Source organism: Rattus rattus, chromosome 2, assembly GCF_011064425.1.
Source record: "Rattus rattus isolate New Zealand chromosome 2, Rrattus_CSIRO_v1, whole genome shotgun sequence".
Lineage (NCBI taxonomy): Eukaryota > Metazoa > Chordata > Mammalia > Rodentia > Muridae > Rattus > Rattus rattus.
This window is the reverse complement of record NC_046155.1, coordinates 46,838,909-46,852,022: the sequence shown is the minus strand read 5'-3', so window position 1 is coordinate 46,852,022 and position 13,114 is coordinate 46,838,909. Positions and strand designations below refer to the sequence as shown.

Sequence of the window (13,114 nt, the reverse complement as noted above, 5' to 3'; positions counted from 1 at the left end):
CAGTTTTGCCTTTGTGGCAAAACCCATGGATAGCAGTCAATGGCGGAAGATGGATGGCATTTCCAGAAGGGTCTACAGGAGCCTTCCCTTTTAAGAGCAAACATTCAAGCTGAGGGGCTGGGAGGTATGGTAGATGGTGAGGGTAAGAAGGGGTCTTGGGCCAGTTGCTGGGTTGAAATTCAAGCTCCACCCCGAATCCCGCCTCCCACCGCTGCTGTTGGCAGTGAGGCTGGTGTTGAGCATCCTGGAACAGATGCCAGGGGAGAAGGCAGTGCCCCCTCCCTCCTGATTGTCCTGTTCCCTATGACGCTGGCCTGAGCTAATCACTGGGCTCCCGTCCCTTTTTCCCCTCGGATCACGCCAATGAGCCAGAGCGCACTTGGCTCGCAGCAATACATTCTGTTCACCAAACGTATAGCTGGGAGGCCAGCAGGCCCAGTGCAGCCTGGGAGGAACCGGCTGTGAGGACCGTTGGGTCTTGGTGGGATGCCCAGGCTTGGGAGTGTCATGGAGAACCTGTGGCAGAGCTCCCACAAGGCCTGGCTTCTCAAGAGGAGTCTCACTCTCTGGAACCAGAGGTAGCCCCCCCTCATCCCCACTCTAGAGTGGTAGGGCCAGCCAACTTAGAGTCCGAGGCTACAGTCTCCCAGCCTCGGTTTCCCTTTTGGAATGTTGGGGGAATTCTCTCAAACAGGAAACTCAGAGGTGACGGGCTGATGCCAGAGATCCCAATGGGCAGTGGTCCTGAGCCTCTTAGCCTGGCATCCAACCCAGAGTGGCCTGGGAGGCTCTGGGCTGGGTCTCTGCAGCTGGTAGACCCATGCCTGCTTGGAGGTGGGTCTAGGAGAGGCATAGTGCAGAGGACGGTCTTTAACCCTCCTGGCACGGTGGCTTTTCCCATGAGCTGCCTCTGGCAGTGAGGTCTTTAGTTCCTCTCAAGTCTCCCATAGCCTCTGCTCTCTAAACAGCTGCTTGGACTTCACACGGGGCTTTAGCCCCTGTAACTTCAGTGCGTTCACGGATCAGCCCCGCGAGGTACTGTTCTGTTTACAGATGAGGAAGCTAAACTCAGGAAGGGTGAGTGTCCTCCCCACGGTCACAGAGCAAGCAAGGGCAAGGCAGGACCGCACTGCAGAGCCTCTGACACAGACGCCAAGTTTGTGCTCAGGAATGTTGGGTAATGGTTGTGTCTGGATCATGTCCTATGGCACCGGTATCAGAGATGACTAGTCTGAAGCACATGGTCCGGTTGGAGAGCCATTCCCACCCAAAAGCCCAGGAGAGAACAAGAAACGCCATGCCTGGTGTGTTAAGGGAGCTTCCTAAGGGACAGAGGTGCTTAGGTAGAATTGAGATGGGAAAGTGTGTTGGGCAGAGGTAGGGCCTACAGGAAAGGCTTAGGAAGAATGTACACGGGACATCATGGATGCACGGTACATGTGCTGAATTATGAATGCTACATGGAATGGTGAAGGAGGGTCAGAAGGCCAGGGGAGCACCGATCACAAGAAAGGCTGGGCTTGAGTTTTCCTCTTATTCTTTTAAATCATGAGGAGGCGTTGAGGGTGTGGGGCCAAGAGACGACTTGACAGAGGCCTAGTTTAGAAACTGAAGTTGACAGCAAACTTGAGCACATTTCTGTTCAGATGGTTATTGTTGGAATATAGGTGTTGAGGCAGGGGGAGGGCAGAGACCCTAAGGTAGGGCCCAGCTAAGGACTCTAATAATGCGTAAGGCTCCACCTCTTGTTGCAAATTCCCATTCTAACACAGGAGAGGCAGTGCTTTCTAGAAGGGTCTACCCCTCCGAGCAGAGCCAAAACCTCGTCGTCTGAGCGTAAGAGGCTCCTTCCCCCTCCTTCAGGCAGACGCCTCCAGATCCCAATTTTCCAGGCCTTGCCTGCCTTGGAGGGGATCCAGAGCTGCCGCCACAGATGACGTCACCGCCCACCACCAAGCCTTTTCTCATCTGGTTACCTGCTCTTAGTGCCACGCAGCGACACCCCAAGAGGTAGATGCCAGAGGGGAGAGCTGGGAGCATTTGCACTGGGGGTGGAAGGAGAAAGAGGAGGAGAGAGAAAGAACCTCACAGTTGTCTGTGTGTGCTGTGTGACCCTGGAGAAAGTTCTCTTCGCTTTACCTTCCTGAGTTCCCAGAATGCTAGCCGTCAGAGGCTCCAGCCAGTTTTCTAGGCAGACTGTGGACGAGGGCTGTGGGTGTGTAGATTTTCCTCTGCTTTGAAATCTTGCCTCAGCTTTTTCTTGGCTTGTATCAAAATGAGCTGATATTTGTCCCCTCGCTGGCACCTCATCTTTGTCCTCACATCCCTGTCCACCATCTGGCCGAGATCCCAGAGCTGCTTACTCCTCATTGCCTCAGCTTCTCACCCCTTTCCTCCTTCCTGTTCAGTCATCTATTGTCCCCCTGTTTGGGAACTCAGGCCCTTCCTGCTTTACCCAGACGGACACACAGTCACAGCATCTTTCTGGAAGTTACACACTCAGTACCTACCACCAATGGATGCCCCGGCAGTACCTACCACCAGTGGATGCCCCGGCAGTACCTACCACCAGTGGATGCCCTGGCAGTACCTACCACCAATGGATGCCCCAGCTAGTCTGTCGAGGCGACAGCATGAGTCTGTAAGACTCCCAAAGCCCAGTGTTCACCGGGCACCACCTGTGTGCCAGGTGTCTGGGGACTCGGGTGGGGCAGGGTCCTTCCTAGAGACTAAGCATCAATGGCACCTGTAGGCCATGTGTGCCGCAGGAATTAAGGATGTGCTTGGTGGCACGGCCTCGAGTACCGTCCCAGCTGAGGAGACTGCGTCCCTCGTGATATTCAGGCTACACACGTGTAACGTGAGGCAGTGTGGAGCCTACTGTGTGGAAGGTTACTGTGAGAACTGAGCACGATGCTGCAGCTGTGTGCTGAATGTGGACTGACCCCAAGAGGCCCCGATGAGGACCTGCATGCGATCGGCCTGGATCTCAGCCTGCTACAGAACTCCTGCTGCTGGCCCCCACGCCCCCATTTGGGTCTTGTATTCTCCTCACTCATTTTTTCACACTTAAGGTCCCCTTGGTGTCTGGTCGCTTTTTAGTTTGTTCTGCACTTGCAGTGACAAGACAAGCACCAATATTCCCCAGGGCACAGTCTGGGGCGGGGTAGAGGGGTAGGGGATGGCATCCGCCAGCCCAGTGCCCAGTCCATTGCTAGCTGGTGCAGAAGCTACTGACATCACAGAGGCCGGGTTGCCCTCCTGCCCAGCTGTTGGTTCCATTTCTGCCTGAAATACAATTCTGGTTTTGCTGGGGCTCCCTGGGGCTTGCCCGTGTGCAATCATGGGGAACACCTCAGCCTCTGAGTCTCCTAAGGGCCCAGCTGGGGCTCCAAAGCCCACATCATGAGGGAGAAAAGTACCAGACCTGTGGGTTGCTCTCTCCTCCCAGAAGAGCCTGTTTTGACTCTCCTGGCATTCCCTGGCCACAGACCCTGACAGACCCTTCCTCACAAAAGACACAGAGGTCTAAACAGTGCATCTCACGTTGGCTACATATCTGAACCGTGGGACAGGATAGGCTATGCAAAGTGACTCATGCAGAGAGGCCCCACCCATTAAAGCTGGCTCCCTGAAGCCTGGGCTTCAGAGTTGGGGGATTTAAAAGGCTCCTAATGCTTCTAGGCATTGGGTCATTGTGTCAGAAGGACAGTGTGTGTGGAAACAGATCAGGATTCTGTGGTTAGAAGAGAGTTGGACTTGAACCTTTGAAAAGACTATGTCTTGGCTGTCTGTGAGCTGTGGGAGCTGCACGAGCCTCTTGAGTACCTCTCTGAGCCTCTCACTAATTTATGAGTTAAACGAAGAGAAAAGGGCTGTCTCCAGGTGGACTGAAGCCATACCTGCCTGGCATGTGAGTCAGACTCAGTCATGCAGCGGGAGGGGTGTGTCTGAAGGGTGAGGCACCATAAGAGACTGGAAACACTAGGGCCATTTCTATGGCCACACTAGTGGCATTAAGCCCCAACCTTCCAGAACATTGGTAGAGGTTTGCATTTGTTCTGGGTCTGAGACAGGTTTCTTGATGGGCAACAGGGGCTGACCTTGAACTCCGGATTCTCCTGCCTCAGCCACTAGGGTGGGAATTACAGGCTGACTGACCAGTACACGGTTGTAAGAAATGTACTAGGAATTCCCTGGTGGTGGATCGTCTGGGAAGACTTCCTGAAAGAGGTGATTAGTCATTTTCTGGCTTGTGGACTCATATAATGTGGATGCTAGCAGGGCATTCTGTCTTTGGGAGTGTCCAAAGACAGTTGAAGAGCAGAAAAGATTTGACAGCACATGAAGCCATTATACCCTTCAATCTGAGACGGGCGCCCAGCCTGTCTGTATTCCAGCCTGGCACTTGGTTAATGAATACCACGCTGATACGGTGGCCAAACAGGGCAAAGAACTGCCTTGCTCCCCAAAGAAGGGCTCACTGGCCCTCTCTCTGATACACCTCAGCCTTTGACTCTGAGGCTGTTAAAACTGCCCAGCGCTTAAAGACAAGGGGAGCCTCTGCTGGTTGTGATGGCAGAGAGGCCCAGGAAGGCTCCTCTGGAGAGCGTAAGGCTGCTGTCTGCCTGGCCCTTCCAGAGCCAGGAGGACAGGAATGGAGCCGAACTTGAGGAAAAGTGGGGGGTGGGGGGGCGTGTTAGGCTAGCCAGCGCTGGCGCTGGGACTTTCTTCTTGGGTTTCAAGTAAACAGTCTGGGCCCTCCTCCCATCCCCTGCCTCCACCCCCAGCTCCTCATTCGACGGGTCTCATGTGTTTCTATTTAAGGGTTGCGAGTAAGCCCTAGTGATTGGCGGCCTCAAAGCCTCTTGACTCTTTGCTGGACCTAGGCTGTAGAGAAGTTCTCTCCCTCTCCCTCCCGGAGGGGAGCCTTGCTGCCTTTTCTCTCTGGGTTTACAGGCTTGGGATAGAGGCAGCCAGCCTCCTGGACCTCCCACTCCTCTCTCTCCTTTCTCTCCCCTGTGCTCTGGCCTCAGCCTTCATGGGCCGCCCACTGTGCTCCTGTGGCCCTCCTCTCACACCCCAGCCAGCCCAAGAGTCTGGAGAGATGGGAGGCCCCAGGCCTCTCTGCAGACTCCCCCATGCCGGCCTGTGACTAACTCTTCACACGCAGCAGCAGGCTTTTCCCTCAATTTCCTTGGCTTCCGTCTCTGCCTGTCTCTGCCTCTCTCCACCCCCTTCTCCTCCCCCGTCCCCTGGCTCCCCATGTCCCCCGGTCCCCGCAGTGCAGCGGGCCGGTGTGGGGCCTTGCTATATGGCCTGTCCTTGGGGCCCAGCAAGCTGCGAGCCCTGGCCACGGGCTGCTCCGCGGTGCAGAGCTGGCGACCGTGCAGCCTCCCTCGAGGGCGATGGACGGAGGGCGCCCCGGACGCGGGGCTACAGCTGGCCGCTGGCTCACCGCGTGCTTTCTGCCCTCGCCAGGTGCCGACACCAACGCCGAGCCCATGATCCTGGAACAGTACGTGGTGGTGTCCAACTATAAGAAACAAGAGAACTCGGAGCTGAGCCTCCAGGCCGGGGAGGTGGTAGATGTCATCGAGAAGAACGAAAGCGGTGAGTGCCTGGCCTACGGGGCGGTCCATTCCTGGTTCCAGCCTGGCTCCTGGGCCCGGCTGGGTTTTTGTTCCTCTCCTCCTCCCCCCACCTCTGCAGCTAGCTATACGTTCTTTCCATCTGGCAGGGAGAGGGAGAGGGCCGAGGAGTCTGAAGTTCCCCTGTTGGTTTGGGCTGCAGGCCAGCAGTTTGCCTGGTGGTGGAAGAATGTCTCCCTGGCTTGAGGCTAATTAGCCGGCTTGCGCTAATGCAAGGCCAAGGTGGCATGGAAGCATCCGTTCCTTATTCAGGGGCGGACCCCGTGCCATCTGAGGCCCAGAGGCGATGGTCGCTTTAGCTCAGGGGTGCCCAATGACAGCTTTCCCAGTTGAACTGTCTGTCTGCCAGCTAGGATCCGGCAGGAGTGGGAGGACCCAGCCAGTTGGTGGAGAAGGCAAGCATGACATCACAATGGGTTCCAGGGTCCCCAGACCCCTAGCAAGATGTCTGAGGAAGGGCTAGGCCCTGTGGGAGGTTGGCTAGTGTCTGGGCAGTGAGTGGGTGGTGAGCTTGACTGCCTCCTGCTGAGCTGGAAGCCACCAGGACTTGGGAAGAGGGCCCAGGCACTGGATGAAGCCAGTTGCTGGAGGGGTCCTGCAACAGGCCACTTTGTCATTAGGAGCTGACAGAGACCGTGCCCATGGCTTGCCAGGATCTGCTGGCTCCAGGGTTTTTGCGTAGTGGACCAGAATCCTTTGATGCCCTTGGCAAGAAAAGGCATACTCAGCAGATGGAGAGACGTCTGTTAGTCCTTGTCGCAGGCTCACGAGGCTCTCAGAGGGCAGAGGGTCCTTGAAACCACAGCATCCTCTGCTGCCTGCCCACAGCCTTCTGGGTGGCACTTGAACAAGTTTGGGATCTTATTTCGGTTTCAGTTTCGGTTTGCTGGGGGCAGGCCCTGTATATAGGTGTACCTCGGGGATGACATCTGTGGGCCCTTCAAGAGAGAGGCCTGTCTTTGTTCCCTTCTAATGTTTTGAAAGGAACACAACCCAAAGGGTCACTGTGTCCATTCTATAGATGGAATGACTGAGGTACAGAAAGCTAGAGTGGAAACAAGTCTCCTGAGGTCAGAGACAGTATACCAGATAATGCCTCTGTGCAGCAGCAGAGACCCTAAAGAAATCTCAGTGGACATTCTTGGGGAGCACAGGGCCAGACTCCCCCTCCTGAGGCTGGTGTCCTCATAGGCCACATGAGAAGTCAGGCTCTGTCTTTGTGCCTGGGTGGTTGGCAGTGTCACTGCACACACGTGACAGAACGTGACCTAGTATCAGATCTCAGTTCCGGGTGAACACCACACTGGTTTCCTTCCTGTGTAACTTTACAGTGGGGTACCATTAGCTGCATCCCCCTGATCGCTAAGGGAGCTGACTTTACCTTGGGGGTTCTCTGTGTCCTGAGTCTCTGAGGCCTCCTGAGGGATCTCTCACAATGGAAGGAAAGGCGACAGGGGAGGGAAGCTTTGTTCACTTGGGAGGCTGTTCCTAGGAAAAGCAGGAGCTCACTTTTGAATGCATGGTTAGTTCCTTGGGGACTCTCTTGCTACCACATGTGCCCTGCCACGCCACCACTGCTGTGTGACCCTCTGAGTCTTCGGGGTCTGTCAGCCACTGGCCATGATGACAGAAGAGTCCTGCTACGAGATTCCAAGAGTCTAGGGTGAGTGTGGTGGCACATGCCTTTAATGCCAGCATTCAAGAGGAACAGGCAGACAGAGTCTGTGACTGAGGCTAGCCAGGTCTATAGAGTGAGTTTGAGGCCATCCGAGGCTAAACAGGCCCTGTGAAAAGATATACCCCAGGGATTCATTTGCCTTTTCCCTTCCCATTCCATATCTGTAACCCATGGACTCTTGCCTGGGGCGAAGGAAGAACTCGGGGAAGGTAGTGTGAGTCTATGTTAGAAACAGTGTGGAGAGACCTGCTTTCCTGCTTAGCCCAGTCCTCTGAGCAGCCCAGTTCGGCACAGAGACCTCATAAGAGAGCTGCTGTGCTTAGATTCTAGCTGTTACCAATAGATGGGTAACTTCAGAACCCTTCATTTCCCTGGGCCTTACCTGTTCCTTCTGTAACGGGAAGATAACCTCGTGGCTGCTTGGAAGTAGAGGCTTGAACAGTCCCCAAAGCCCTACCTTGTGTCTGAACCGCTGGGGGATCCAGTATGGCCCTAGGTATCAGATGGAGAGAGCCTCTCTATCTGGGGCTTTTCTACTGTTCTGGTAGAGAAAGCTGTGTAGCTGCATGTGTGTTTGGACATGGACCTGGAGTACTGTGGCTGCCGGTCTGCCGTCTGTCTGTCTGTCTGTGCGTTCGCTCAGATGTACATCCTGCTTAACAAGAGAGACAGGATAGAGGAGAGAAAGACGACCAGACTTGAGATCCTGGGAAGTGATTCTCTAGCGAGGAAGCTGGAGGCTGGACCGTGGGGGTTGTAGGTGAGGCGAGGCGTGTGCATCCTGTGAGCTGGTTTTGGAGGGAGTGGTGGGGTGAGGCTTATGAGCTCCGGAACAAAGACCCAGTTGTGACGCCTTTGACCTGGGACATGGCGAGTGTGTTACGACATTTCCACTGGCATTGTTGGGCGGCAGCCCCATCGACTGCCATCCCCCAGCCCTCCCGTTGGGTGCAGGCCTCTGCCTGAGTACTCTCTCAGTTAGCGGGGTGGGGGGGGTAAGAGTGGGGGGGGCTGCTCAGATGGAGGGTCCATGGAGATGCACGGCAACCTCCGTCTCTGCCGATTTGTCAGAGGTCCCCTGTTGACCTGAACTATAGCCACAAGGTAATGTGGGATGTGGACACGCCAACACCATGTGTGGCTGCCGTCCATCTAAAGTGGTCTGTCTGCAAGGTGACTCCAAGCCCATGAACAGTAAGTGCCAGTCCCCAGGCTCCAGACTGAATAGGACAATTCTACGACCGTCATGGAATAGTCCCCTGTGGTGGGAGGCACTTTAACCTTCTGTACCTAAAGTAACAAGCAAAGAATTTAGGTGATTCTTAGACTCCAAAAGCTGAGGTCTCTCCCTCCACAAAGACCCTGGGGGGAGGCTGAGAATCCTCTGGTCTTGAGTGCCAAGTGGGTATCCCGTGTCGACCGTACTCGGATTAGGGACATAGAGGCCGGGATGGTCAGAGGTCTCCCTGGAACATCCTTGGCAAAAGATGGCTGTTCTCAGGTAAGCGGGGCAGTAGTGATTAAACGGATTCTTTGAACTTGGAGGCAGGCATTGGTTGAGAGGAGGATCTCAAGAAGCTGATGTGTCCCCGAGGATCACATGTATGGGCAGAGGTCACAAGCGCCTTTCTCGATTAGACAGAAAGAGGGCATGTAGGAAGACTATTCTCTGGCCAGTGGGATCACATAGCCCAGCTTTGGTAGTTTCCAGCAGGCCACACCAGGGCCTGCAACAGCCACCGTTTCTTTGTGGGAACCCCTTGGCCCTTCAGCCTTTGCTACCTGAAATGTCTCCTTGTAGGACCTTCCTGTATCTCGGAGAGCGCATCCGCTGCGCCTTCTGGCAGGCGTAGCTGGTCTGACATCTGCATGCTGGTGATGTCAGGGTCCTGGTCGCTAGTTTCCATGTTGAGCAGAACTGCCTCCAGCCTTCTAGGATTGTTTCCTTCCAAGACTGCAGCCAGGGCAGGGAGCGTGGAGATGAGTCAACAGAATTCCTCCTGCTTCAGCTTGCATCCCGAGTCTTCACTTACTTCCTGGCATTAGCGTGATACACGGAAGGCTCTCTCTCACCCTTCCTTGGGAACGAGGGATTTTGAGCTCTTGTCATCCAGTCAGATTCCCAGTGAGAAAACTAAGCCTTGGGAATCTTTATCCCAAGCAGTGTTGAGTACATTTGGTCTGTGGCTGAAGGCTGGAAATTCCTCTAACTTGCTCAGGAGACTGTTGGAAGACTAGGGGAGAACCTCACAGAGCCCAGAGTAAGATGTGAGTCCCAGCCTCTCCAGGAGCAAAGGTCAGCAAGGCTTGCTTTTGTCCTTTCTTGGCTCTGTCTCTGCCTCCCGCTTGTGCTCGAGTGTACATGTGTGTGCACGTGTATGTGCATCCACTGTATATGCGTGCACACATATGGATTGTGTGCGCGCGCGTGTGTGTGTGTGTGTGTGTGTGTGTGTGTATGTGTGTGTGTGTGTTCTGCTCCCTCTCTCTTTGGTACTACAGAACTCAGAACACAGCCATACACTTCTTCTCACTGCACACAGGCCATCCTTCTCTCGTTCACCCAAGATGGCTGCTTGTTTACACTGGGTGATTTGTATACCTCCAGCCTCTGAGTTTTCTGTTGAGATAGCTACCAACCATTCGCTGTAGCCACCGGTTCTGAGTTCATATTTTAAAGTTTGATCTGGAAACTTGCACACTTGCGGCCCTGGCTCGTGGGCAGGCTGAGGCAGGAGAATCATTTGAGTCTACTTAGAGGCTCATCTGAGAAACTCAGGGAGATATCCTGTTGTAATTACACACACACACACACACACACACACACACACACACACACACACACGAATCTGACTGACTTCTTGTCAGCCAATTAGATGAGATATATAGCCCTAATTCAATCAGCAGAATCCAGAAGAGTCGACACAGGTGTGTGATTAGGACTGCTTAGGTAACCTCTCCAGCAGCGACTGTTGGAGGGATGTTTTGTTGTTACTGTGTGTATGAGAGAGGGCGGGGGAGGGGAGAGAGGAGAGAGAGGGAGAGCGAGGGAACAGACATCGTTGTGGAGATCAGAGGATCAGTGTTCAGAGTTGGTTTGCTCCTTCCACTGGAGATTCTAGGAATCCAGGATCAAACTCAGGTCACCCAGCTTGTGGGACAAATGTTTGCATTTCTCCCTGTCAGATAGAAGGCATGTGTAAGAGAGCCATTTGGGTAAGAGGGACCCCAAAACATGGCTGTCTGCAATCATTTACTCGAGATGCTGTGCATGTAAGCAGATAGTGTGTATGCAAGAAGAACCTGGAATTCAAATGCTGGGTTTCAGATCTAATGCTGTGGGCTGAGGAGGCTGCTCTGTGGTGGAGGGCTTGTTTAACATGCGCAGAGCCTGGGTTTCACCCTCAGCACTATAAGGAAGAAAGAGAGGCAGGGGGAGGAAAGAAAATCCAATGTTACCCTGGCATTAGGAACAAGGGTCAATTTGCTTCTCAAAAAAATTGGTTTTTTAGAATTATTGATTTTATGTGTGTCAGTGTTTTACTTCATGTGTGTATGTCCACCACGTACAGAGGCCAGAAGAGGGCACCCAGTTCTCCAGAACTGGAGTTATTGATGGACATACAGGGGCTGCAATGTGAATGCCGGTCCTCTGTAAGAACGAGTGCTATTAACCGCCAAGCCACCTCTCCAGCCCTTCAGTTTTCTTTTTCCAAAGTAAACGAGGGCAGCCATCTGTATCACAGGGACTGTTTATAAGGGCAGGACATATACTGTCCGTGGTACTCACTAGTTTATCTCATGTTATTTGAATAGTCCCTTTGTCTCGGGCACTGTGATAACCGCTTATACACCCACAGGGTTCATATTTAATAGCTATGAGAATTCAAACTCTTAAGGTGTGGACTGCATGGTGAGGATAGGGTAGCTCTAATTTTGTTTTTTTTTTCACTTTTATTTCTTAGGAGTAGGGAGCTGCCAGGGGGCACTTACGCCACATCATTCCATGTAGAGTTTGGAGGATCACACAGTAATTGGTTCTCTCCTTTTACCCGGTCAACCCTGGGGATGAAAGTCGTCTCGGTGGCCAGCAGCCCTACCCACTGACCGACCTCACCCACTTGGCAAGGCTTTATGGGTGCTCTCCCCTGTCTTAAGTTGACTCTGTTTAGCTTCTAAGTCTTGTGCTGACACTTTGCTTGAGTAAGGAACAACCGGAATGCTGACTCAGACTTCCAGGCTGGGCTGCCTAAGAAAGAGACACCCCAGTAAAGACCTGCTTGGCTGTTTCGTGCATTGCAGATTAACGAACCAACATTCCTATCTCTAAAGCAGCCTGGTAGGAGTGAGGCTCCCTGAGTCAGCGTCGTCGTTTGGAGGTGTTGTCTGGCCCTCACAAGGTCCTGTCGGAGTGTCCGAAAGCCTTGCTCTCTGATAGCTCTTCACTTCCTAAATGCATGTGTGTCCCTGCTGCCTTTGTCTGATCAGCAGTTCCTAAGTCCACTCTGGTCCAAGGCCATCTCTGGTATGCAGTGCGTTCACTTCGTGACACCAGCTGGAGGAGAAAGGGCCAGAGAGCATAAATCCCTAAGCAAGCGAGCCCCGGGTCCCATCAGCCCAGTCTTTATTCACTGTAGGACAGAGGTCCTCTTAAAACTGAGACTGCAAAATCGTCTCCAGATGAAAATCTCAAGCTTCAAGATGGATGAACCTGGTTGTGTCTTTGATTACCCTGTGTCCCTTGGGAAGTTTCTGGGATCCTCCAAGCATTGATTTTTCTTACCTGTGTAACAGGGGACAAACCGTACAGTGCTATGAAGTTGGAACGCTCTAACCCAAAAGGGCTCTGTGTTCAGGGACAGAGACACAGCAAGTGGTCAGTGCATAATAGCACAGCTAGGACCCTGGACTGGGAACTTTGAGGTGGTGTTAGATGGCAGTGTCGGCCTAACATACACGAAGCCCTGGTTTGACCCCTAGTACCACATAAACTGCGTGTGGTGGTAGGCAACTGTAATCCCAGCACTTGGGAGGTAGAGAGAGGAGGATCCTTGGCTACTTAGCAGTTTTGAGGCCAGTCTGGACTGTACGAGATCTGTCTCAAAACAAAACCATGCCGCACTGGTACAGCACAGTTTACCGTCCTGGCCAGAGTGGATTATACTTGGTGGTTCTAACAGCTCTTCAGGCCCTGTGAGGCAGAGACAGCCGAAGGATCACTGCCCATGATGTTAGGACTACACCTGCCAGAGAGCCGCTTCCTTTGGAGCTCTTAATTGCACAGTTGTCCTTGTCCCAGCCTGTGACAAAAAAAAAAAAAAAAAAGGGATTGTAACAGAGGGCAGACCCAAGAACAGATGCCTTCAACCAAGATGTATTACACAAGGCCGGCAGTGAGGAGACCCACCTAGGCTGCCATCATGCTGACCATCAGAGTTCTGTATCTGGTACGGAGCTAAAAAGTGCTGACGGCCAAGACTGGGCCCAGGAAAGGGGTGCGGGGGGGGTGGGTTCTGGAAGAGCCTTAGAAAATGACCACATTCCAGTGGGCAGAGGGGAGTGTGGGGTGGTGGGCAGGGACTAGGCACTCAAAGCAGAAGCAATGTGGAAAGTTGGGCAGCCCTATGCCAATTAGCCATAAGCTTCAGTAAGCAGGAGGGCTATCTGACGAGAGCTTGGCACCCATCTTCCTGGCTCTCAAGGAGGGCAGCAGGAGCAGGTGTTGGGGGACAAGGAGACTCTAGAAATAGTTCTTCCTTCAAGCTATGAGAGCCATGGCTGTGTT

At 53.5% G+C, this 13,114-nt stretch overlaps 1 protein-coding gene across 3 annotated transcripts in view; it reads left to right on the top strand.

Moving 5' to 3' along the window:
• Sh3pxd2a (SH3 and PX domains 2A) overlaps positions 1-13,114 on the top strand; it is a 198,869-nt gene that overhangs the window by 146,709 nt on the left and 39,046 nt on the right. For all 3 annotated transcript variants that reach the window (XM_032892159.1, XM_032892160.1, XM_032892158.1), the window contains one exon: positions 5,482-5,613. In XM_032892159.1, the coding sequence (XP_032748050.1) occupies positions 5,482-5,613 (132 nt within the window). The remainder of the gene's footprint in view (positions 1-5,481; positions 5,614-13,114) is intronic.